Here is a 27,588-nt window from a genome sequence, read left to right as displayed (position 1 = left end):
TGAAGAAGGATCAAAAACAAGCAGCGGGAGCTTGCTTTTTCATGGCTTTAATATTCAGCTAAAGCTCTGGTTCTCTCTTTCTCGGGTGACTTGCAGCAAAGGCAGCGTGAAATGTAAACTAGCCGAGATTAAGGCTATCCAAAACACCTTTTTAGAAACCAAGAAGAGACACTGCCAAAGCAAATACTTACTCAAAAGACTAATTGGATTACATTTTTTTCTGAGCTCACATGGGGAACAAGCCAATAGCCTGTTGACCAAAGTGTGTGTGTCAGTGCAGCTGTAGCCCTTGAAACCTAATCATTTCAACCTAATCATCTTTGTTTTATGGCAGTAAAAGTTCCTAATAGTTCACCATAGGTGTTTTGTCCAAACTTGAAAAATCTGTTTTATGGGTTAGATATGAATAGCATGTGTGCTCAGAATGCTATTTCTGGATACAGATATCTTGAAACAACCAGAAACAAATCAATTCTTAATGATTTTTAAACTGTGATTGAGCTTAAATGCCGCTTTGAATATACCCAGCGTCTTGTCAGCGTCTCACAGTGGGTGGGACTAAACATCGATCCGAAACTGGGAGGCGCTCAGAGAGACAGACAGAGAAAGTCAGCGGAGGAAAAGTAGAGCGTGTTTTGTCTTTCTCTGCGTCCCGTGAGTTCAGTGTGTAGCTGCCGACACGTTACCGGCAGCGGCAGTTTTAAACTCGCTTCATATTTAACAAACTGGGTCGCTAAAAGAAGAGCAAGCAGCAGAAGAAGTTTGAAAGTTTCAGTCGCTGAAGTATCGCTTTTCTCTCCGCCGGAGCCAGTGAAAGGTGAGTGCTCATTAGTCACTAAAACTATGAGAACAATCAGCAGTGGAATAAATACATTAATATAATGAGAAGAAAACGTAAGCATGATGTTTAAAAAAACCCTTTTTTTTTGCTGCCGGTAAACACTAAGCAGTTTTTCTTGTGTTTTTGTTCAACAGGAGAATTTCACAACTGTATGGAAGAAACAGAGACAGACAGAGAGTTCAGTCAGCTTCCAGCATTATGGATCCCACCTGCCTTCTGAGCTGCCAAATGATGGTATCAAGAGGTCAGGTTCTCCTGTTGTTGTATGGGTTTTCCTTATTAATTCCACACTGAGCTGGCTTATTTCTCTGCAGTGTGTTAAACATTAACAAAAGCATGGTTTCAAACGAATCATGTAATAATACCACCTGCAATGACACTCTGATCGTGAATGGGACTGGCAAGCCAGCAACAAGCATCATTATGTTTTTAGCGGCCGTGGTGGGGAACCTTCTGGCTCTCTTCATCCTCGGGGTGCACCAGAAGGAGCATCGCTCCAGGTCTTCTGTCTTCTGCATCCTGGTGACTGGCCTGGCGCTCACCGACCTTCTGGGCACCTGCCTCCTCAGCCCACCTGTGTTCATTTGCTACGCCCGCAACATGTCCCTAATAAATCTGGGTGGTGCGGGACTGTGCAACCTCTTTGGCTTTGCCATGAGTTTCTTTGGCCTGGCGCCCACGCTCATCTTGTGCGCCATGGCCGTGGAGCGATGCCTAGCCATCAGCCACCCTTACTTTTACTCAACACACATCCGCCGCAGCTTTGCAAAGTTCATTCTTTTCTTTATTTACATCTTCTCTTTGGCCTTCTGCCTCCTGCCATACGCTGGCTACGGCAAATACAGACAGTACTGTCCCGGGACATGGTGCTTCATCGACATGGACGCGACAGGGGATGAACAGGCCAGCTTGGTGCTGGCCTTCTCCCTGTCCTACTCCTCACTCATGGCACTGCTGATCTTTGCAGTGTTTGTGTGCAACGGTTCAGTGATTGTCAGCCTGTGCCAGATGCACCGGAGCCAGATGATGCGGCGCGGGTCAGTTGGATCCACAGGAAGAAAGAGGAAGCTGAGCCTGGCTTGGTTCGCACAGGGTGAAGAGGAGGTGGACCACCTGGTGCTGTTGGCCCTCATCACTGTCATCTTTGTGGTCTGCTCCCTGCCACTCACTGTGAGTTCACATTTGACCTTCCCTCAGTGTTTGTTTGTTTGTCACACAGATTCATATCCCTCATTGAAATGTTCAACTCTCTCTTAACTTCTCTGTAAATTTTACAACACAATTTATGGCTCCATCTCAGCATTTTAGGCAGATTTGGCGTCTGAATCATGACATGACAGCATGTTTATCATGGTGAAAAAGGAGGAAAGAGCTGACACCGTGATGTGTCATTTATTTCTGTTGAAACACGAAGCAAACTTCCCAGTAAAATCAAAAGTTAAGGAGAGTTTGAATTGAGAGGGCAGCAGAAAAAGGGGCTTTTTAAAAGGTTGTGGTTATTACTGTCATTTAGGCCCTGACTGGATGTTTGTGTTCTCATTTATAGTTGAGTTGAGTTTCCCATAAAAATAATTCCTTCCCATCACGTGTGATGATTATGTACATATACTAAAGCTCAGCTGGCAGGGCGACCGTTGATGTTTTTGTTGCTGTGGTATGTGTTTGCGTGCCCTGTTGGAGACTCCCTGACGTTTGTGTTTGGCTCTGCCGGCTGGCTGTACTTATAAAAGGTGTGCCTGAGAGTGCAGCCTTTGCCACACAAGGCATGTTCTCGCTCTGTGTATGCCGCTCCATATCTGTCCCTGTTTTAGAGGAGTGTGCCAAACCTGACAACCCTGGAGGACTGGTCCAGCCCTGCCTCTCCCAGAGGGCACAGCTCCTCTGGGAGGAGGTTTACCAGCCTCTCCTCTGTGTCCAGAAACATCAGCAAGAGGTCCTGAGGAAAGTTAAGTTGAGGAAATAAAAAACAGCTGGAGGATGTGATTAATATGTGTTGTATTATAAAGGCATCCCTGCTTTCTTTTATTTCTGTTGGCATTGTAAACGGCGGTGGTCTGATGATCAGGTGGTTTACAGGAAGCAGTAAAAAGTGCTCGTTCATGATCATGCTCTTCACTACCTACTCATAGTCTGCGTGTGGAGTGTTTGTGGTAAGCCTCGGCTTGAAAAGTTTGACTAATGTACAGCGCATGCTGCAGTTTTTGCCCAGAGATGTGGCAAAGAGGATCCAGGGCTATGAACAGTGATGATGACACACGGTTGTCAACACTTTACCGTATGAGTCAGACTTCAGGAAACTGAAACCCCCAACTTCACCACCTTACATACCTTCTAGCTGTACAATACTGTACGTTAACTTGCAGGTTGACTTGTGTCACCAAAGTGGTAATTTTCATTTTTGTCTTTGTTCTCTAAATTGATTCAACCACTTTACAACCGTGTTTTATTTTTACCCATCAATAGACTTACAAACCTGATCAGTAACATGTCGTTCTGAATAATTGAATGCCCTGTTATTAAGTAATTAGTGATGAATGTGTCATCTCAGCGGATCTGTGCGTGTGTTTATGGGTGCTTGCTCACTCATATGCATGTACATCCTTGTGGTTGTAACCAGAGCAACTGAGACAGTGGTGAAGTGTGCGAGAGCATCTCAGCAGACTTAACATGCATCCAGACAGATATGACTTCATGATTAATAGTATGCCTGAAGGATAACAGATGTTTGTGAAAAAATCTCTTGATTTATTGGAATGAATATATAACAAGAGGTGCATATTTAATTGACTCTATTCTCAGTGCTGACAGATAAGTTTGTTCCTTCAAGTGTACAAGCCGTACGTTCAGTCATTATCGTTGCATGTGTCACACATGTTTCCGGTTAGTCTTAATTTACTCAAAGCACTTTCACGTAATTTAATATACCTCAGAGAACGATGCTTTCAAGCTCTGAAAAATGGGCTCTGCCTACAGTTTCGGTGGCAGAGACTGCACGCTGGTACATGTGGGTGAGATAGAAAACAGGCGCTGGAAGGTTCATGCTTCCTTTTCCTGAGATCAGTAAACATTTATTATTTTAAATGTTCCATAGCCTCACAGGTATGAATAATGTTGTGGACTTTGTCATCACAGATGAAGTTGCCAGGTATTGAATTGGCTGACTAAAACAGATGAGGTAGTGTTTGCTTTGTACATTTCTAAAGTGTGACTGTTTCTTTGGTCTTAGCGGGGTTATTTGTTATTCAGAAGCCGAAAGTTCACATGTTGTGGTTGCAATCAGGGAAGTGGTAAAAGATGATCAGATGCGTGGGAATTTCTCAGAAAATGTTTTTTTGGGGAGCTGGTGTGTGGGTGTGTGGTGGGCTGATGTCATTTTTTAAGAGTTATACATTTGCTGTGAATGTTTGTTCTGTTCATTGTTACCTGAATTACACCAGCTTCCCAGGCTCGTCACTCTGCAGCCATGGCCTTATATTATATATGACCTTAAACCTACGATACACACTGTACAATTACAGTATCTGAAGAAGATAAGGTGCCATTAACCAACAGAAGCTGATGAGATAAATGTTATCACTGCAGCTTTTCTGTGAAAGAGCGTTTGATTTGTTTGATGTGGTGTAAAACAGGAGGTCCGTCTGGGTTTGTTCTAGGAAGGACTATTGACAAATTGTTAATGTAATGTTGAGCCATATGGGATATATGGTCATGGCTTGTTAAACATCAAATACAGCCACAGAAATCCATCTTCATCTGTGGGACAGGACTTTAGTCAAACACTGTAAGAGCTACAATATATGATGCTATATGCTATATGATGTTACAACACCAAATTTACAATCAACATACATTAAAGCAACATTATAATGCCGTTTTCAAGGTTTCCCACACATACACTGTTTCTAATCTTCATTGCACCACACTTGTGGAGCACATTGAAAGTGATACTCAGAAATGTATAAATGTGTGTAAAAATAGGACAACAGTGCTCTCAATTTAGTGTTTTTTATCTTTTTTTTCAACCAGTTTTTGAGAAAAAAACCACATGTGTTATCATAAAAAACTGTGCATTATGTGCTGCAGCACCATGCCAGACCAGCAAAAAACTCAACAAATTATCGACTTGGCTGATTATTGGGGCTGATATTTGGCATTTTGCCAATTATTCGTATTGGCGTTTTATTTGAATAATCGTCAATAAAATTATTTAATTAAAAAGTGCAAAGGGAGTTTTAGCATGGGAGGAACTGTTACTTTTAAAAACCTCAGGAAGCTATTATCATTTTTTCATTTTTTATTCAAATTTTCACTTGACTTTATAAAAGAGTAGCTGGGAACCTGCTGTACATGATGTTGAAAGTTTTAGTTTTGAGTAAACATTTGCTAAAGGCATTTAAACCGGAGGAATGCCAGAAAAAAAATCCAGTTTTTAAGTGCAGTCCACACGTCTGTCTATATACTGTCCCTCTCTTACTAAAAGTAAGATATTATTGAGAATGTGAGGTTTGTGCTGTTTTATTCTCCATGAAATTTAATTAAAGAAGTAACAATAACAATTTATAGGCTACTATTTACCTTCAAACATGACACAAAATGTGATCAACATTTTCATATTTTTTATGTAAGTTAGGTTACAATAAATACATTAATCCAGCATGCTCACCAACCCTACCCAAGCACATCATCCTTACTGGAGTTACGGCCGTGTTGATTTCTGTGACTGATGTGAGTATTTAGGGTCAGTATTTCATGTGTCTTGACACAAGCTTTTCCTTTGAAAGGGAAATTAACACTCCTCCATTGAGGCCTTTCTTCCTTTCCCTTTGTCCTGTATGAAGTTTACAAATGATCAGAGCTGTCTCCTGCAGGGACAGGTACAGACTGATAGCTTGCTTGTGACAATCACCAATACCCGTTCCCTGTTGTTCCCATGGGAACCACAGAAGGCGCCTGAGGTCCATATGTTGTCAGTCAATACTTGGATCAATGATGTGCACTCCCATTATAAGCTTTTTGCAAGATTGCAAATGGTTTTAGGTCTTATTTCACCCTTTATTATATTAATCAATAGTTCAGACTGAAATATTTATAAAAAATAACTGCAGGGCAGGTTTTGTTTTTGTGCAGGAACTTAAATCCAGAGCAGCACTGTTGGAAAGATTTGTATCCCGCATATTTTGACTTAATGACAAAAGGTTTCCATTAGTGTAGCTACAATATCTGAGTCTTAGTAAAAAGACTCATATTGAATTGTGTGCATGAGGTTAGAAGACAGGAAGAAGACAATATTTCTTAACTAAAATTTCCATCACTGCTTTCTTTTAAGTAGTGCCAAAATGGCAGCTGTGCTGAGTTGATTTACACTAGTAAATACTCAGTATTCAGTAAATACTGGATCCCGTGATTTAAGTGAAGTCAACTGCAAGATAGTAGACCACAGTTGGTGAAGTTAAAATTTTTTGCATCAACAGCTCTCCTAAAAATGAAAAATGTATTTGTTGCCAGCAGATATTTTAATGGCGGCAGGCCACGAAAAATAAATGATTGTTTAGGAAAACCTGGTGTGCATATTTCTGTCTTTGTGCATACACACAGTTTTCATTGTGAATCTAAACAGACTTTTATGCATGTGAGCCTTGGATTTTAGAGGAGTTTTTTTTTCATTGTAATTTTTACAATATTTTACACGTTTATTCAACTCTGATATTTCTTTTTTGCACATTAACAAAACAACTTTGAGGTTTATGAGAGCACAGTATGTTCTGTGAACTTGATTTTGGTAATGGGAGTACCAAACCACTTCCAGTAGCTCTGAGCAAACTGGGGAAGAGGAATCATTGTCAGGAAGAATATAAACCAAAACTCTGACACATTTATAGACACACGGCATCATGCCCCAAGCAGTCAGTGCACCACTTCATAAATCTGGGCTGTCTGACAGACTCGGCAGAGGGCAAAAAAGTGAAACAGGAAAAGATTCTGTTGTTTGGGCACATAAAAGCATAAATGCTCACCTGTAAAGAGACTCTGAGACTGAAGAAAGAATCAAGAACCAGTTAACAGAGCTAAATGAATAGAAATGAGCTTTAGAACCACTAAAATGTTGACACAAATGTGACATTTCCCCGCAGGACTTTAACTTAAAGCGTACAGCTACATCGACCTTAAAATAGTTTCACAACAGCACAGAGCTCTTAAGTCCCTCAACAGGCCCAGTCAACATTTAGACTCGAATGCCATTGGAAATATGCAGAATGACAGCTATAGGCTCCCCTCGTCCAACTGGATCCAGATTTTTGTAAATTAGTGTGGATAAAGTGGGGAAGTCCCCAAATCCAGACATCTCCAAGATGACTCAAAACTGAAATCACTTAATGCCTGCCAGAGGTGGTATCAGATGTGTCTGGTTGAGCAACAACACAAGATGTGGAAATAATGGATGAGGACTTTGTGGCGAATCATGACCTTTACTTAAATTTGAGATGTGGGAGTGGTACAGTCAGAGATGTAAAGACACACATGCTGTGACAGAGTTAACACAAAAGCCAGCTTTGTCTCCCATACTGCTGTTTTGCATGAAGTGCTCCAGGTGCTGCTGGGAGATAAATCTCATTGTGAGCTTCATTCGGGGATCTATAAGGAAAGACGACACTCCGCAATCAGTTGCTGGCTTTTGTGGAGTGAACAATGGGGATTTCCCTTGTTAGTGGATGAACGCTTAATCCTATAGTCAAAATACAAACAACAAACGCGCACTTCATGTCAGTGCACACATTTACTTCTAAACTACAGCAGCCACAAGGCTGCAGGCTTGCTAATCCCCTCCTTCATTACTAGTTTATCCTTGTTTGTTGTCACATTTTACTCAGTTTGAGTCACACAAGAGAAAGTGGACAAGAGCTGGTGGCAATGAACTTAATGACGTGTAGATATTGTATCCCTTTCATGTGTCGTTGAAGTGTGTGGTTGCTGAAGAACATTGCCTCAGGCCTCGATCAGACAATAAGAGTGAACAGATTTGTCATGGCTGAGACACAGACTGATGAAAAGAGAGCAAAGACAGATGTGAAGTGCAGATCGGAGATAGAAAACAGAACCACAGAGGTTATTGTTCCGAAATGTGTTTTTAGTTATACACCCCCCTAAAAAAATAAAAATATTCATGAGCCACATGAGATGTGTGTTGTCTAATGTTCAGTTAATATCTCTAATGGAGATTTTAAATGAACCCTATATTAAGTGGTTTTTTTTTTTGTCACTTTAGGGGCAGCAAAAAAAAAAAAAACACCTGTAAATACTGATGTATCACCCTTAAAGTTGATATAGTGAACTTGTTTGCAAAAAGTTACTGATTTAGACATCCAGTAGTTATGGAGCAACATCATCATTCCTTGTGAGTGTAGGTGCACAATTTTCTGCCTTTTGCTCTATTTTTGGTTTCCACCAACTCCTGAGGGAATGATCTGTCTCCTTAGGTGTTCAATGCTCCAGGATATTTAGCAGCTAATTGCTAACTTTGACTTTTGGTTGTTTGGTGCTGGGAGAACTTTTATGCTGAAAGCAGCTACCCTTTGCTGCTGGACACAACAAGAGCACAGTGAAAGTGAACTGAAAAAGTTGTGGACTGGAAAACCAAAACAATCAGCTGAAAGATGCTAAATTGCTTTGTTGCGGTAAGAGAAACAGCAGAGTTGGGTGATATATGTGGGTTCATCACTGCAAGTGGCCCCTTTTATAACTAGTCATGGGATTTATGATGTGAAAATATTGATTATAAGTGTTAATACTACCTTGTCCCATCCATCATCAACAATTAATCAATATATGTTATGGATTAGTCATAATGTGTCACAGCCTTACCGTTAGTCCTGTGATGGAATCTTATTCTCTGTCCCTTAAATGATTTGTCTACTTCCAGTCAGACTGCTTGCCACATATTTTGTCTGCAGCTACATGTTGAAAACATTACTGTGGTGGTAATAAAAGCGAGGAAAGTAGAGCAAGAAAATACCTTCAAATGCATTTGTTCCGCCACACTGCTGAGCTCCCAATAACCCTCTAAATCACAGTTCCTTAATTGCTGCAGTTATCAAAAATTGATTGATAATTGATAGACAAATTCTATGACTTTTTTTTAAACTACTATTCCCCACTGCCCACTCCCCATAATTGGCCCAAATATTTCCTTGATGTGCATTCACGTCTTTAAACAAAAGCCAAGCAGTGTTGGCAACAAATATGCAGTTTTGCAATAGATGATATGTGGAAACATTTCTATGCCTCTGAGCCAGTGAGAGCCGTGGCCAGAGGCATTGTTTTGGGGCTGTCCTCTGTTTGTCCACACATCTGTTCGTCGGTCCCATTCTAATGAATGAGATATCTCAAAAACGCCTTCAGGGCCGATTTTGCACAAACCGCCACTTTAACGCAACGATGAACTGATTAGAATTTGATGGTCAAAGGTCACTGGGGCCTCACAAAACATGTTTTTGGCTTTAAATCAAGAATTCAGTCACAAATTTTAACAAAATTTCACACGCAAATGTTTAATATAATAAAAAAAGTGTTGACATTTTATTTCCAAAAGGTAAAAGGTTGACTTCACTGTGACATAATGATCTGCAAAAACACCTTTCTGGCTTTTAGTCAGCATAATGACTCAGGAAGAGAAGGGCAGATATTTGTCAGATACTGAACTGTTGACTCTAATTTTGGGTGTTCACCCTGAAACTGTGCAGATAGTGTAAAAATTCTGTGCTGTCGACTTGAAGATGTGTGTGAAGCCTCCATGTTTTAAAATTTGAAGCTTCTTTGTAGCAACATCTGTGTTTAAAGAATTGCCAGCTGTCATGGTTACATATGAGTCTGGACAGACATAGATGTAAACTGTACCTGCAAGTTGATCGGTTCGATGAGGCATACAACTGTGAGATGATATTTCTGGTTTCATTTGTGCTGGTATACAAACATTCTGCTTAACTACTTTATTGACAAATAAAAAAAATGACATGGCATGTTAATAAATACCCATTTTGCACCAGTAATGAATGTGTGATTCATGGACTTTTTTAACAGTAGGCTGGCAATCAAATGGTTTCTGTAGTTCATGAGCGTCAGTAGCTTGTTATTTTATAATTAATGCTTCACTGATATTCCGTCAGTTTGGACACAGTTGCAGTTAATTAATACTGAGTGATCCTGCTGTGCTTTGTCAAAGCAACAGTGAAAAATGCTGTTTTACTGAACTGTGTGCATGTGTGCAATATTGCGTCATCGTTACCTTTAGCTTTGGCCATTAGTGTTGCACTTGCGTCATTGATGACCCTTGTCTGTTGTGTATTTCATGAGATGTTTTTCAAAACTTCTTGTTCCTGATAAAGATCCATGTCAGGTTGAAATTACAGCTAATTAAAGTTGTATGGGAGCATGAAACTCGTGCACACACTCTACTTCTCTATTTGTTTTAAGTCCAACATCTAACAGTTTATTACATTGACCAAATAATAAAATCTTATTGATCCTGGCAAATGTTATTAGTTTTGGGCCTAGTTTGTGTCCTCAGGAGATGAAGAGCGTTGAGCCCAGAATAAATCTGTCCTCCTCAATCGATAGCAGCCTCCAGACTCATTTGTTTAGTTACTCACACTCTTAACTGAACGCCGCTGTCATTTGCTTGACCCAGACCAACCTTTTCTTATATGACCTTAGATCACATTTGTTGTAAAGTTCAGGCAAATCTGTTGTTTTGTTTGTGTCAGTTTGTAACAATGAGAGGAAACAATCTGCCCTTCAGCACCTTCAGGTGCGTTCAGTTCACACATGCTATCTCTGGCTAACAACGTCATGACAAGATCGGCTGATTTACTGAGGTTGTTACTGTAGCGCCGCATGGTTGATGGTTGCTGTCAATACTACAGAGTAAAAAAGGAGCGCTAACAGCAAGACAAACAACATAAAGAATATACACACCAGCACTGTGGATCTGTCATTCAAAAACAAGAGCAGCGTTAACCTGAGAGATTCTTTCTTCTTGTCTTGCTAACTGCCTAAAACTTTGAACCAGTCACTTAATTAACTGCCAGAAATTCAACATCAGATTTGATAGCTGTTTAAAGTAATGAAACAAGCAACGAGCCCAACCTTCCTGTGATGTAAGCTTCTTAAAATCAAAAGGATTTACTGCGTCTTTCTTCTTTTCCTTTGACGTCATTTCAAATTGAATATCTTTTGGAGTGCTTGTTGGACAAAATAAACCATTTGAGGATGTCATTACATCGACATTATATAGATGAAAGGACTAATCAATAAATTGATTAGTAGATAAGAAGTATAATCATCAGTTCCAGTTCTAAGTCCAGGAATCAGTCGGGCCAAACACGTGATCAGAACGACAAACGGTGAGAAGCTGAATAGGTTTTTGAAGGAGCTTATTCTTGTGTTTCTACAATTATATGTATTTGTCTTCATCATCATCATTATAACAGTGTCTGTTAATATGAATTGAACATTTATATGTAGTTTATACACCATTAAAACCAGCAGCTTTTGAATTTGTTTCATTGACATACCAGATGAGCTCCTCTTCTTTATCCACCTTGTAATTGTATTTTCTGTGATTTTGGATCATCCACTTGTTGAGATAGACCACTGATCTGAAAATGTCTTTCTTCTGATCTATTGATTTGTGAACAGAAAAAGAATTTCCCTTAGATGCAATGGTGTGCAAAATGAGGAATAGGTTGTGGCATGTGTCTGTAAAGGGTAATCAGAGAGCTAGGTGAGAATATTCAGGGTTGTTGCCAAGACATACAGCAAATATCAGTTCGATCAATCTTTCACACGCAGCCATTTACTTTATGCACAAAGACATTGTTTAGCGTGCTCCATATTTGTCTTTTCTGGGCTCTTGCCATGTGTGCCCACAGTTATTTGTCTATCCATCAGCACCTTTATTGTTCACACAGAATTGCTTAAAATATGCTCCACACCCACGTGTAGAGTTACTTAACTTGAGAGCTGGAATCCATTGTGCTGTCATTTGATGATTTAAAATGTTTTGAGCTCCATTCATGCTTTTGAAGAGGTAAACTATGCTAAAATTCAACATGGCAACTTTAAAGATATATTTGAGGATGAACAGAAAAAAAGGCGTTTTGGTACAAATATGTGGCTTAGTAACTTCGAGTTTGGAGAATGGGGCCAGAAACTGAAACCAGAGGGAAGCTGCAGATTCGGGTGATAGTTCTCTTAGGGTATCTATCATCAGGTGGGTTAGGGTTGACAGTGAGGTCATCAGTTAGATAGTTTTTATAAAAGAGCCGCCACCCTGTTGGTTCCTGTCCAATGGTGGTCGTACACTTGTGTTATAAAACTATGTGTCTTTCCCTCACAAACAATCTAAGCCTGCTGATTGTTTTCAATCGTGAACCAAATCTAAAATGAAAACAGACATTGAAACCACCCCTTGTGTTAAATTACTTCTTCTTAATAATTACACTTTGTGGGGGGTGGCGTGCTGGTACACAGAGGAAACAATAGGATTCTTCTTTTATGCTTCACCTCGCCAACAGTCTCAGGAGATACATGGCCTAATAAAACTTGGCTGAGCTGCAGGAGTGAAATACAACACCCTCATATCAAACAAACCCTGAGGCTGTGTTCAGATTGCAGGCAAAACGTGGACATCTGATTTTTTTTTTTCATAACAGTGTGAACAGCACAAATTAAAGCGGCAGCCTCAAGGGCTGAAAATTGAAACCAACAAACAAGTGCCAAAAACTGCAGTTCCTTGATTAGTGGTATATTTCAAATATTAAATCTACAGTTTAATGCTGTCACTAAAACAGAGTAAATCTCCATGTTAAAAAGCCAAACTTTACAGCAGAAATGAATGGTTTTGGTCTCTTCAGCTAATTTCTTTGTCATAACAACTGTACAGGGGTTGAATATTTGTAAAACTCACCCATTTACATTTAATTAAGACTTAAAAAGGAGATGTAACACTGAACACTATGACTCTGGTTAGTTTGAATTGTAGGTGAGATATGACACTGCAATCAAACTACATATCCACTTAGACAGGTAGATTATATTTTATGATTTCGCCAGCAGGGCACAGCCATCTTCCATCAAGCAAGCTGGTGACGTCACTGGGTTTCGTCTCTGTTCGTCTTCGTCAATAGAAGTTGTTGAGCTCGGCTTGGTAAACTTGGTACCGTAAAGCATGTTTTGATTTTTAATGACTTTTATTTTTCTGGCAGTATGTTGAGCTTTTTTCATCTGGTGTTGGAAATGTTTTGAGTAGAGAAGTACACAAATGCACAGGAAGTCACATAGCACGTTAAATCGGCATAGTCACCTGGTTGTGGTGCAGGCATACGTCGCAGGTCCACCTTATTTGCTGTTTCGACATAAGAATTAGAGTTTGGGATTACTTTCATGGATGTACAAAAGCGGGAGAGGAGCCATTATGAGAGCAGTAAGGAGTATAATTTAAACTTTGGCTCGCTTTCTCTTTGACCTCATCGTCATTATTATCTGCCCACACATTTTGCTGGTTTCACACATCAACTTATAAACCTACATAAAAATGTAAATGCTGTCTTCAGTGACCTTTATCTTTACTTATGTACGACAGCGTGCTGGATGTGACATCTTTGTTATTGTTCTCTTGTGCGTGCAGGTCAGTTTGAGAAGTGACCAGTTCACTCTACAATCTGCTACTGGCCACAGTTTAAAAAGTGCTCATTTGTAATTATTGATCAGATCTGATCTTTTTGTTTGGCTGTTCACATTAAGGCTTCCAGTGTAAACGCAGCCTGAGTGAAGGAGAGTTGGTGATCTTCTGCTGTTGTGCAGAGAGACGAATGGAGAAAGGAAATACCTGATATCCATTTCAATTAAAGCCTGATATCACAAATCACTTGGGAATCAGTTTGATTTAGCTGACATGAGATGGATGTGTTTCAGCTTCAACTCTCAAGCCTTTCATCATAAGGAGAAAAAAGTAGTAAAATAAGAATTCCCTCTCAGGATTTAATTTCATTCACAGAAAATTACATTAAATATAACTGAATCACTGAGAAAAAGAAGTATGGATGTTTCTGGGTTTTAGTACAGTCATAAATATTCTCTTTCCTGTTCCATGAAGTTGACTGAAGCTTACATCAGATATGATTCATGGACTTTGCCCTAAAAAACAGATAGGATGACCAGTCACGTTGGGCTGTGGTTCCCAGAGGGTGTTCACTTTTCTGTAAATAATCAAAATCAGATTCTTCTGACACTGTCTGTAACAACACCATATGAATAATTTAGCTTTCAATACATTCAAATTCATCTCACATTTCAAAAACACTGTTTTCTGGCTTCAGTTTATTTATTTATTTATTTTTCTCAATTTTGGGAACAGGCGTCATTGAATCATCTTTGTGGTTGTTCCAAATTTTTTCTCCGTAGCATAAAAGAAGCTCTGCCCTCACAGAGTGCATCATAGCTCTCTGACAACTTGGACTAAACAAATTCAACAAGATAATTGCAACCAGGCAGCCAGCGCAGATTTGTGTGGTTTGGGATTTTAGAGCCCAGTGAACTCTAGCTACAAGTGGCTGAAAATAAGTGATGGGAATAAGCCTCTCGACCCCCCACCACCTCTCCTCTGCTCCCAGAGACTGCCTCACTGTCCCAATAATACCTTCAGAGACATATGTCACACATGGGACAATATCTTGATCCCCAACTGACTTATTTCAAGTCACTGTATATTTGTTTAGATGCTCAGCTCAGTTATGAAGTCCGCTACTTGGTTTGGAACAAAGCAAGCCGAGATGAGAGATGTTTATTTGGAATAAACAATCTTAATGGGGATGAAAAGAAGTGTGCCCTTTGGGACTGGTAATGTATTTTTTGATCATTAAAATGTCAGCTTTTGGAAAGACAAACAGTGTTTGCTGAATTTAAAGAACACTTGTTTTTTGTATACTTTGTAGATCTCAGGGTTGAAACTGAACTGTATCTGTGGATTCAGTTGTTTTCTATTGTCATTTTTAGAGCGCTTTTCAAGGTACTCAAAGACACTTCACATAAGTCATAAATGACCATTACTGATATTAGGAATATACAATTACAACAATTTAAGTTTGTGGTCGAGCTTTATGTTGGTTTACATTATGACAGGCTCGCGACAAAATTACCTGGCATGATTTCCTTATGTAGATGGCAGGATGGGAGAGGGAGCTGCCTTGTGGCTGCGCTGACCCTGAACAGCAGGTCGCTAAAAGGGTCTGAAAAGTCCGGGGCTGGTCATAAAACAAGCAGGACTGTAGTCTCAGTCGTCCAGGTCTGATGACACCACTGTTTACACAATACTGAAGTCTCCCCCCATTTTGCAGCTAATTTCTTCACCATGGAGCTGGTAACAATTTTACTTTCAGCCTTGCTTGTTGTTGCAGTGCGTTGTAATATGTAAGTCATTCTGTCAACAAGTCAGAAAATTGCCATTATCACAATATGAATTTTTTTAATCATATTAAAATTATACCAGTATTATTGTGAATTATATGTATGATATGGCATATTCCTACTGGAAACTAGTTTTTGTTAAAAACTAAAGTTAACCTGCAGTTAACTTTTCTAGCTGCAGTTTCTTGCAGCTAGAAAAAAAAAAGTATAAAGGGTCCTCCCAAACATTTGCCATGGTATGGACACCCTTTTTAGTCTTCTATGACTCTCTTCAAGAACCCCTCGATAGAGAATAGAGTCAATGTCAAAAGTGATCTACTGCAGCACTTGTCTGACAATGTATTTTTGTACTGAATATGCATTGAAAATCAAGAAAACATATTAAAAAAAAACTGAAGTTAACAGACTGCATCAACTACTTGCATACAAAACATTTAAAGAAATAGTTCAATATTTTGCAAATGTGTAAAGTGTGAAATGTTTGGAAGGACATGGCAATAAAGCAAGCCTTATCTTTATTTATATTGCCCCATTCCACAAATTTCCCTCAGATGGCTTTACAAACTATTTTAGGTGTCAGCCAGTCTGTGTAGGAAGTCTGATGTTCACTGATGAATGCCATAATCCTTTGTTACTATGTAGTGCTGCCCTTTTTCTGCTGATCTCCAGCTGACGCTCACTCAGCACACACATGTATAGTCCCAGCAGCCCAGTGGGAAAACCTCAGAGTTGGATGTTGACCGAAAGGAAGCTGGGCACCAAGTGTCCTGACAGAGACATTATTTCTAAAACGAGCATGCAAACTTTCCCAGGAAAATAGAAATAAACACACAAGCAAAGCCGCATGTTTGCTTACTTATCAGCATTCAGTTACACACACTTTTCATAATGGAAGTGCTTTGTGATTGTCCCTAATTGAGATTACCAGCATGAAGAAGAAATGGATGTGTGGAATGCAGTCTGGATTATGCAAACCTGCAGTGACTGCAGAACAAAATAATTTTTTGTTGGTTGCTGATTGTTAGATTTACATCTCCACCATGCAGCAGGTGGTGTTACTCACTGGTGTTGGCATTGCTGCAGTACACATGGACAGGATGCAGTCTTCCTATGTTTAACCAAAACAGTGCTGTAATATTGCTGTCATCTTGATTCATATTAGTTTAATTCACCATGGCATGTTTGTTTTTGTTTTTTAAACAAAACAAAAACACCTACAGACTGTGTGGGCGCATGACAGATTGGTTTGGCTCTGCTTTGTTGCCACAGTCAGTCTTGTGAAAGTCTATAAAAACTACAGGCGAGCAATGCGTGTCAGGACTTGTAGTTATTTCCGTTGTGTAATCACAGCAGATCGTTTTGCCTGTTTCAGTTAACTTTGCTTAAATGCCAAATAAAATGATCTGGAACATCCCCAAGACTTACAAGTAAAAAGGCTGCAATTTGTAACTCTCTGCACATTGATCCAATGCATTGATTTGTTTCTTGCACCATTCTTGGGTGCAAATAGATATCAAGCTAAATCAAAACTTTTAACATCGACCGCATAATGTCTTTAAATAATGTCTAGGTTGTCATTTGCGTAAGAGGTGGAATTACACACTCAAGCAGCTCGGGGGACGTACAACTTGCAGTTTAAAAGCAACAGGTGTAATTTGAACAGCCGGTGTTGTAAAAGTAACAAGCTGGTTGTGACAGCAGTAATAGAAGCAGAGCCACAGTGAAAAGTGCTTTACTTCTAACAATAATCCACCATTGCCATGACATGAAATTACTTTATTTCCACCCAAAAAAGCTACATATTTAAGTTTCAGGTACTCAAAATGCACATCTAAACTCTGGGGTTTTTATACCCTGGATACGGACTAGAGGGAAATACAAAGCTATGGCCAACATTATATGTTAAAATAACATAACAGTCGGCCATCGCTGGACCAACAATACTAAATATCGTTTTTCTTTGTAGTGGACAACTTTAATGGACATTTGAATTTTGTATTCTCTTCCAATCAAAGGGATACTTTGCCTAATTTACAACCAGCTTTTTATCATGACAGTGTGGGTAGTATGTGTAAATTAACTGCGGTAAACTTCCTTCCATTTTACTTCTTACTAGCGTTCAGATGCCTGATTCCTGATGGTCTCCCAGGTTTTTTGGGGGGGCTGTTTCTTGTAGCACAGATTGTACTTCTACATTTTTGTGCAGCCACAACGGATGCAAAGATTATAATCAGATTGAGAAAGATGGAGACACCCTTCTCTTTTTTTCTCTTAAACTCGGACCAAACAGTAAAAGTGAGCAGTGCTGATAAAATATAAGCCGAGATTCTGATAATGTATTGCATATTTCTTGCCTAAAATGTTTTCAGAAACATACTTTAGTGCTGTGTTTGGTTGTAACATGAGTTTGTGAACAAACGGGCACCATACTGTTTTCTATATAAAAACAGATGCTAAAAATATTGAGACAAAACAGAAAAACTAGCAGTGCTGATTAAATATAAGATGTGGTTTTACTGCGTTGTCAATTTCTCACCTAAAATATCTTTAGAAACATATTTTAGTGCACTGTTTACCTATCATTTGAGATCCTTTGTTACCAGCCTGTCACCATATTGTTTTCTGTGGAAAAACGGCCAAGCTTGCATTACATCACCCATCGGCAGGAGCTTTAATAGGACCAGTGCAACACAGTACATCTGATTCTGATTCTGTATTTGCATCTTTGTACTAAATTAACAGCCCAGTTTAACAAAAATGCCATCTTTCCAACTTGGAAATACTTTAAAGTGGTTTAGAAAAATATAACGTTAAATTAGGGAGTTATTTTCAGCCCGCCTGGTCATCTGACCACTTGTATCTTTTGGCAACTAATAATCTTATCATAGGTGTTATCACATCCCTACAACTCAGTAATGATGTTGTTGTCAGAACTAATCTGAATGATGGATAAATTTCCAAAAATGGGACCCAGGCTCTAAAACAAGATGATTTCAAGTGAATGTTGTGCATTGCCAATGAAAATATTAGATACAATTTATCAGGCTTAGCTGTACTCAGCTGTTGGCAAATGATACAATGAAGTGCGTGCATGGCAGTGGAATGAAAGTTAATCTAATCGTGAAATTAAACACAAATTTAAAGTAACAATAATCACACAAATAAAAGTTTCATTTTAACATGACAAAGAACTTTGACATTTCTTGGAACTGATGTCCTTTAAAAGATAATCTGCCACTGATCTCAAATACATGACATCATCAACAAATCACACATCAGCAACATCAAATAAGTACTGTGCAAACATCTTGGTGGCTCTTGCAGCTTTATGGCTGTTGAAGAGGAACTGTGGTAAACACCTGAACATCTTGTTTTTTTTGTCTGATGCAACAGCGACAAGGTTTTGCAACATGGCCATTGTGCTATTCTTATCACATATTGACACATATGATCAACCTATTTCATATTCCACTCTGCCTATTCTTTGAGTCTAGGTTTCGCCTTTTTGCAGTTGCTTCCACTTCCTCTTTGGCATTGCCACTGTGTTTGGTTTGTTCTCAACAGTTTCTTCTTTGGTTGTAGTTGAGCAGTACAGCAACTCCCCCAGCTTCTCACCCCACACACGTATGACAGTTTACTCATCAGAGAGCGCACAGTGACCATTTTGTCTTGCACTTAATTACTCAACTTACTCAGGAGAAAAATGGCTGATAATTATAGATTTTGTAGACTTAAACGCTGTATTTGTTCACTGCAGAGGAGAATGATGCATAAAGCAAAACACATGACTTGTAGCAGGAGACAGTCACTATTGAACACTATTGAAACAGTATCTTGCACTGTCTCACTTTCCTCTCAGGTAGTTGACTGGATTGAAAGTCAAAGTGAAGTCTGTTTTCTGACATAGTTTTCTCACCTAAGTTCATTTTGCACAGGACCAAGGTCTAATCGCTCCAGGTAATTCCCTGAAGCCTCAGGCACATTTTTCAAAGTAGGACACTCACTAATGGACGTTCAGGCAGTGTAATTTCCCTGATGAAACTCGTCTGAAAACAAACACAGGCTGCTTTTTCATGTTGCTGCCAATCATTTGTTTTTTTTTTCTCCTGGAACATTCACAATTGCGCAAATTGATTACATGCACCAGATGCATGTTAACACTCACTCATCAGCACACACCCACTCCTTTTTCCTCTCTGTATCTTTTAATGTATCTCAGGCGATACGAGCCACCTCCTCACTACCTTCCTACCTGTAGTTTGTGGAGCACAGAAATTCCCCTTCAGTGTATAAACACTAAGCTTTGCATTACATTCCTGCACTGTGTGCCTTGCCACAAGTGTATCATCAATTCCTTCAGGAAGTCAATCTGGGTCAGAGGTCAGTGTGGTCAGTCAGCTTGGAGGCAAACATGTATATTTGATTCTTTGCTGACTGGGAGCCTCATGCCTCTGGTTGGACGAGCTTGAGGTGTTTGAAGGAGAAAACACTGGATATTGAACACTGAAGTCATTTGTGAGAAATGAAGGCAGTCAGCGGAAAAGTAAATCAACTCCAGTGTTCTTGTGAATCCTGGATCAATGCACTGATGTCACACACAGTGTGGGTAAAGATTGTTTTGTTTCTGATAAACTTTGTCTGAACTGTATCTTCAAGAGGACTTACAAAACATGACGGACGAAAAATGACTTGAGTGTTAAAGATAGGGCAGAGGTACAATGGAAAAACTGAGTGATTTTTGTTGAAGTGTGAGGTTTAAATTAGAAGTGACCATTCTGTGTCACCTCACTGATTAAACTCGTCAGGGTCAAAACTGAGTTGAGCGACATCTACACCCCTTTGGTAAACTGTTGTGGCATGTTGTACTTATTTGCCTTTTTTTACATAAAAAAGTAAAAAAAAAAACATTGATATCAATCTCATACTTTTACACTGAGGACAGATGCTCAGGATGTGATTAGTCTGATAAAAACACACAGGAAAGGAAAGGCGTATCAGCACCTTTCAAGCTTGGTAATTAGCATGTTTTTCTCTCTGTGTTTAATCTGTACTTAAAACAGAAATGTGAAACCGCCGATTTGTGGTTTTAGGTCAAGTTACTGTTCCTCAAGCCGGTTGCTGTGAATGTACCCAACCCTCTTGAGTGCCATTGTCAAAACCATGGCATTGATTTGGTTTAACAAGTGGGGGAAAACAATGAAGTGAGTAAAGAAATCAGGGTTATCACAGCTATGGAAAACCCAGAAAAGTCATTGAAATCAAATCATTGAAAGTTTTGGAGAAGTCATGGAAATCCGTTGTGTGTAAAGAAAGTGTTACAGTAATCTTCCATGGATAACCTTCTGCATAATGTAACATAATAGCAAATTTACAGTATTTTATGTTGCTGTCGATGTAATGTTGCTCTCATATGTGTCAATGTGTGATGTTTTGTTAACAATCATGAGTCCCTGAAAACATGAAAGTGTGTGCGAACCCTGAGAAAATACCTTGTAAATCCCTGCATTATTAATGTGCTAACCCTGTAATAACCTACCTATAATGTCCTTGATAGATGTTGCACCAAAGACAGGAATTTAAGTGAATGAATCAACTTTATCCTATCTTTCAACAACTATGTGAAGAATTTTTAACAATATTTATTATTTTTAATAATTACAGTTATATAGGGTGCAAAATACAATATTTTTCTACATGAGTGCGAATATTGGCATAAAATAAAACAAATATTTAAGAAAAAAATAACACATCTATAATTTTCTCCTTATAAACATTAGACTCAGTCATAAAGAATTACATGGCTACAGCGAGGTCAACAAAGATGAAATAGGCCCAGCTGTTTGTGAAGACAGTGATATCTAGGAAGAATAAATTAAAGCTAAGGGACACACATGAGTGAAGTTAGCATCAGGTGAGCGATGCATACGCTTGACAGCTTCAGCGCCAGGTGATGAAGAGGCCAGTGTGTTCCCGACAGCTTAACAGTGGTTGTGACCTAATAGTTTAATGTTAAAACAGCTCTAGCAGTTAAAAATGTACTCAATAAACTCTGTAATCTGTGCCCAGTTTCCTAATGTGGTCTCTTAAATTCTGTTGTGTGTAGCCTGTCTATGAAAAATGTTAAAATTTGCCAGCTCTGTGCTGCAGTGAAGAGCCCCACTTGCGGTCAGCTGCAGGGCGGTCCTATATGTTTGCATTACCATGCTGGTAATATGTCAGTGTTGTGTGTTGTTCCAGCACCTCCAAATGGACAAAAAAAATCCAAGAAACAGTTTTTGCATTTTAAACAAACACATGAGACCAATATCAATCTTCTCATCTTACTCTTGAATGCCTAGCAGTTAAGCCTATTTCCCAAAATGTTGAATTACTCCTTTAAAGAATTGTGTAGCACTGCAGCATTTCTCTCCCTCCCTGCTGGCTCAGTGCTGTAAACAGACCTCTCTGAAAGGCCTGTAATCTCTGTGCTGCCTCCTCTCATCCCCCTGTAATGATCCTGCAGTGAAACAGGATCAGGAAGAGGGAGTTAGGAAGAGTCCTCCAGGACCACGAGATGGAAAATAATGGCTTGTAGGGTGTAGACATCCATTACGTGGTCTGTTTCCTGAAAGGCACAGCAATCATCAGCCCCAAATAGCATCTTATGAGTTTTTGCCAGGATGTACGCATTTACACCAACTGGGTCCAGGTACTGGAATATTCTCATCCGTCAGGATATTGGAGATAAAAATCGCGTAACGTAATGCCTAAACTAGGATCCAAATTCTTTTTATCAGTAGTTTTAGATAAGGGTAATGAGTGATTGCCCATCAGTGTATGGGGATAGATTTGTGTTTGCACATATAGAAAATGCAGTGTGTGTTCAGCTGTATGCAAATGTGCTGCATGCACCTGTATATACAGGACACGTGTGTATTTATTTGTTTTTTAACTGGATCTTTATGCCTTCGAGCACACTCATGGTATGTTCCCTCAAAGCTTTCTGCATGGGCACAACTGTCTGTTGTCCTAAATAATCACCCTGATCCTTGGCTGCTGTGTACTGCTTCTGTGCTGCTCCAAAAGCACAGACTGATACATTAATACGCTCCTGTTTAAGGAGAGCCTGACATCTCATCGGTTTTGGCCCCACAGCCTGCAGTGCTTGGAGAGGACAGCTCATGATTTGTGGTGCTCTCTGCAGGGCTTGAGGTGTGTCGAGAGGACCATAAGAGGCAGGGTGGCATGCAGCAGCAGAAGCAAGGGTAAGGGGGGTAATGTGAAGCAAGACAACAAGGGCAAGGATGATGGCGGAGCGTATGAGGGTACGTCTGTTTGAAATGTTTCTGGCAATGCCACATGATGAATAAAGTGTAGGTTAACTGCACGTCAAGCACATGAGACATTTGTTATTATGTATGTTATTGCGTTTTATGCCAGTAGGCCTCTGATTAATTTTTTCTTCAAGTGTTATTTTAAATAACAAATTGTTGCCAGCATAAGATCTGTGTCTTGGTCATAAGACAAGACTGTTAATGGTGTTGTGATTCTTGTCGTAGAAGAGGCTGAAGGTCAAAAAAGGGCAGATTTCACTTATTTCGGAGGCTTTTAAAACATATGTGTATCTACTGCCTTCTGTATTGTGCTAGCTAGTTAAACTGAGCATACGCTTCACGATTTGAGCCCATGTGATCCGATTTTTGAGCGGCATGCCTCATTTTAGAGTCAGACTAAATTTCAACTTCGTCAGGTATCGTTTTCCATGCAGTGTACTATAGGTGGGAGCAGGAACTGCAGCAAGTACATGTGTGAGAGAGAGAAGCTAGCAAGCAAACTTTTACCCTCTGGCAACCTCAGAGCTTTCCAGTGAATATTTATCGGCAATCATCAGTAGTTAGTACAGTCCGCAGTTTTGTTAGCATCTGTTTTTATTAAATAAGATAGACTTTTTAGTCCGTACATCTCACTCATTTTTATCGCAGCAACATGTAGCTAGTGGTCTGAAAAAGCAATGGATTTTATTATTGTAGTTAACCAAAAGTTTAATATTTATTTGCAGTATTAATACTTTGTATAATAAACAAAGTTATACTTGGTGTCCGTGTATCGATACAATTGCCATGCAAAATACTGTGATTACTATGCCATATGATGTATCTTTTTTTCTCACCAACCCTAAAATGCAGGGGGTTTATTATTTTACACTTATGGTGTGAATTAAACAGCAACATGGCTTAAACTGACTAAAATTGTACGGTAAATGCCCAGCTTAAGAGTTATCAACACACAAACTTAGTAACGGATTAACGAATAGATGGTGGTGCAACCCAGTCCTGGGGATATTCATGACATAACTTGATCACAAGACATTTTGAGCTTAATGTCAGCCATTATTCTGACAAATAGAGTAACCAATGAAGAAACTGTGAGACAGAAGTGGCCAAATTAGGTCAAATTGTGAAATGTTTTGTCAGTCTCTCACAAACCCACAATCAGCAGGTTTAAAGAGGAAACTTGTTACCCTGTCAAAAGAAATTGTGGCCACACCATCTCAATTTGTGTCAATACTGACTCTGTGTGTGTCCATATGAGTATTATTATAATCCGTAAATACTTATCCCTTCATGTATTCAACCTTAGCAATCACTGAGAATCCGACAGTAATCCTGACTACACCGGTTGTGCAATTCAAGAAATTTTACAGAGCCTGAAACAACCCCAAACCTCAAATACTTCCTAAAAAGTCAAGAACATCTGGCTGTTGTTTTTGTTCCACTTTTGATTGTTACCATTTCTGAAACATGTAAGATGACGACTCTTTCAGGGTGTTGGTTTGAAGCTATTGTGCCATTGAGCTCAACGTCTCTATGGAAACGTCACAAGATAATTGCTGTTGTTTTGGCTTTGCATGCAGTTGCCCTCTTTCTCTTTCTGTCTTTCTCGTGGTGTATCAGTAGATCGATATGTGAGCGACCACATCCGTGTGAGTTTAGGCAGATAATGAGTGTGGAGAGGACACACTGAGCCCTGTGTCTGGTCCCTCTGGTTGGCTGGTTTGGCTTGGCTCTGGACTTGCTCCCTCTGGCCCCTCTCACTCTGTCTGTAAGCTTATTAGTGTTCAGTCCAGGCCCTAGCAACAGGGAAACATTTACACCAATGCATAAAAGCTCTCAATCAGCACAGGCCATTAATTAGGCCACTGTTTGTTGGATATTTCATGGAGGAAATGGAGAACTGTTGATAGAGAAGATGAGCGAGGTGACAAAGATGCTTCCTGGGCCAGCTGCTGCCTCTCGCTCCGTCGTGGATTAATAAGCAGTGAGCTGCTGTTGTCTGGGCTGCTTCTCAGCACTCATACTTTAAAGGTCAACGCAGGGAAAAAGTTGTGGTTATGTCATGTGACATTGTCTGCATCTGTATTCAGGACACTTTGTGCGTATGAAGGTGTGCTCACACCCAGCATGTTTAATTGGTGTAAAAAGAGAGACGTTGACATTTGCCTTGCATAACAAGCTGAACCATAGTCTCGTCTGACACGAAACTCAGTGCTCTCATCTGATTTTAACAACAAAGTGGGAGTCAAAGATAATCAGAAAACTGGCACATTGGCACTGTGAAGCTGTAACCAGAGTGTTTCATAATTTAGCTAGATTTATGATTGAAAACTTTTGTTAAGTGATTATGAAAAGCCATAATTAAGTAAGAGACAGAGTGTTTTTTTGTGTTTAGGCCTGGTATGCTTGTAACTGGGCAGCATTAACCAAACACACCCTAAACACAAAGGGAAACATGCTCTGTGTGACGGCACAGATTTGTAATGCTCATTATGTCCTGTCATATTTAAAGGTCCAGTGTGTGAGATTTAGGAGGGTTTAGGGGCATCCAGCAGTGAGGATTGCAGATTGCAACTGGCTGAAACATCTCCTGGTTAGGATACCCTCAGTGTTCATTGTTTAGGAGATTTTTACCAGGAGCCGAATAATCCACACAGGCCTCTTCCTCCCTAAAACAAACAAAGGGAATTGATTTAAAGTGGTAAAAACACTGAATAAAGCAGTTGCATGTTATAAATTTTTCCTACCCTGACGACACGTTGCAGATGGCACACTAGCCCAGCACCTGCTAATGTGTGCTCAGCTTTTTTCTCTTATCTAACCTTGACATTTAGGAGGTTTTATCAAGAGCCAAATTATCTGCAGAGAAGATTTGTGTTTTTACAATGCTCTTGTTATAGAGGTTTTGCTAACTTATCGCTGCCAAAACCAAATTGCATGGCTCGATGTAAGAGCCAGTGTTTGTTTTTTCTGTTCTGGGCTACTGTAGAAACATGGCGCCACAATGGAGATCTGGGTTGATGATAACTTGCTCCCTATATAGATATAAACGGCTCATTCTCAGGTAACAAAAACACAGCAATTCTTATTTTCAGGTGATTATACACTAAAGAACACACACTTGATTCTCAGCTGAGCTGTGCATGCCAAAAAAATAAGATATCCCACTGGCTGGCACGTTATTTTTTCTTTCCATGTTAATAAAAAGCTCATTCTAAAACACTGGGGAAGAAAACAAAGGTGCCCAGATTTAGAAAGAAATGATGAGATGAATTAGAAAATACTTTGTCTGGAGACTACAACAAAACAAAGCAATTTAATGAGGCATGAAAGTACATTTATGAGGCCCCATGAGATTAAAAAAAAGAAAAGAGGGGCATGGCTAGGAAGGGAAAGGAGGGATCTGCTGGAGAATACAGGACATAGAACTAATATAATGTATGTTTGTGTGTGTGTGTGTGTGTGTGTGTGTGTGTGTGTGTGTGTGTGTGGTGGTGGTAGTGGGGGTTGGAAAGGGGGTGAGAAATATATGTATTGTGTGTAAAATCTATGAATGTGGTATGAATGTACTTGTGTCTGGTGAATGTGATGATAGTGATGTCTTCATGTTAGCCCAACACCCTCATTGGATATTATACTGTCTACTGGCTAATACATCATGTTTTATATATTTGCTTTTGTTGGAATGAAATAGCATGTAAAACGTCATGGTGGAAAGCATGAAAACAAGGATAATTATACAAAAGAAATAAGAAAACATACTTATTATATTTAGTTCTTTCTCTGCCAATATGCGCCCCCTAAAAACAACACACTGGACCTTTATATAGTATTATACTGAGTGCTTTACACAGCTTCCTCATCCTAAAAATGAAATTAACCGAATGACTAGTAACATGAAACAAAGGAATTTTTTTCAGGAAATACTTCGGAAATACTTTGGAAACTGTTTATTTAAAGAAAGCAGTTGGTCAGTGAATAGAGAAGTTGAAGGCAGGATGGCATTATTCTTGATGAGTTTTAGGGCTGAGGACAGATAGTGAGGAGAGAGCAAGAATGTTGAGACAAAGCTGTAGATAAAAATGCATGTATGTAAAGGTTGAAACTCAACATGACAGTCTGACAGCGCTGCTGGTTTTTTTTGTGGTTTTTCTAATCTGGGTCAGATACCAGCCGTACTCTGACACGGAGATCTTGTGGCACACACAGATCTCTTGTATTTTCAAGCCTTTACATTTGTCACCTTGAAAAGTAAAAACTGTGACTAACATCGACCCTCTATGTCTACAGATTGCAGGCTTTATCAACGCCATTCACCCATTTTGTGGCGACTCAGAGAACCTGACAGCCTTCCGCTTCTACGCCCTCAACCCCATCGTGGACCCCTGGGTTTTCATCATCTGCCGCAAGTCTGTGTTTCACCACCTTTGCTCTCTGCTGAGCTGCCGCTTCAGCAGAAAAGCTGTGAAGACAACGGCACAATGTGCTCTGTCTTTACCCCTGGACAATCACATACAGCGCAACACCCCAGACGGGACAGTTCCACAGACAAACACGTACTCCAGTTTACCTCTGTGACCCAACAGGAGCCCTCGGCTGTGTGGGACGACTGGAGCCTTCATGTCTGATAAAACATTGGAGTCAACCTGTGACATTTGCATACAGTCCTGCACGCAACATTTTAAGGCACACAGACTTTGACAAAGAAGTAGATGCCAGAATGGATCTCTTTAAACTAACTTTGGAAAAAATAAAACAAACGAAAAAAAAGACAAAAGAACAGTTGCACTAAGACTTAAATTTCCGTTGAGTGATGGAAGCAGTTTCAAACTTTCAAAGAGAGTTGTGCCATAAAACAAACAGCACTGTTACTTAGCACTAAGGAACACATCAAACCATATCATACCTATGAATAATATACTGTAAAATCTGAATACATGCACTTGGGCAAAAAATATATGGGTAAACAAAATG

General features: G+C 39.6%; 1 protein-coding gene across 1 annotated transcript; it reads left to right on the top strand.

The window, feature by feature from the left end:
- Positions 1-1,091: 1,091 nt before the first annotated feature.
- Positions 1,092-27,588, top strand: ptgir (prostaglandin I2 receptor). The gene is made up of 2 exons (XM_042487383.1): positions 1,092-2,011; positions 26,905-27,588. The coding sequence occupies exons 1-2, from the start codon at positions 1,178-1,180 to the stop codon at positions 27,190-27,192; spliced, it is 1,122 nt and encodes a 373-aa protein (XP_042343317.1). The 5' UTR covers positions 1,092-1,177; the 3' UTR covers positions 27,193-27,588.

This window comes from Plectropomus leopardus, chromosome 5, assembly GCF_008729295.1.
Source record: "Plectropomus leopardus isolate mb chromosome 5, YSFRI_Pleo_2.0, whole genome shotgun sequence".
In the NCBI taxonomy this organism is placed as follows: domain Eukaryota; kingdom Metazoa; phylum Chordata; class Actinopteri; order Perciformes; family Serranidae; genus Plectropomus; species Plectropomus leopardus.
Note: the sequence above shows the minus strand (reverse complement) of the source record. Positions and strands in the feature narration are given on the sequence as shown.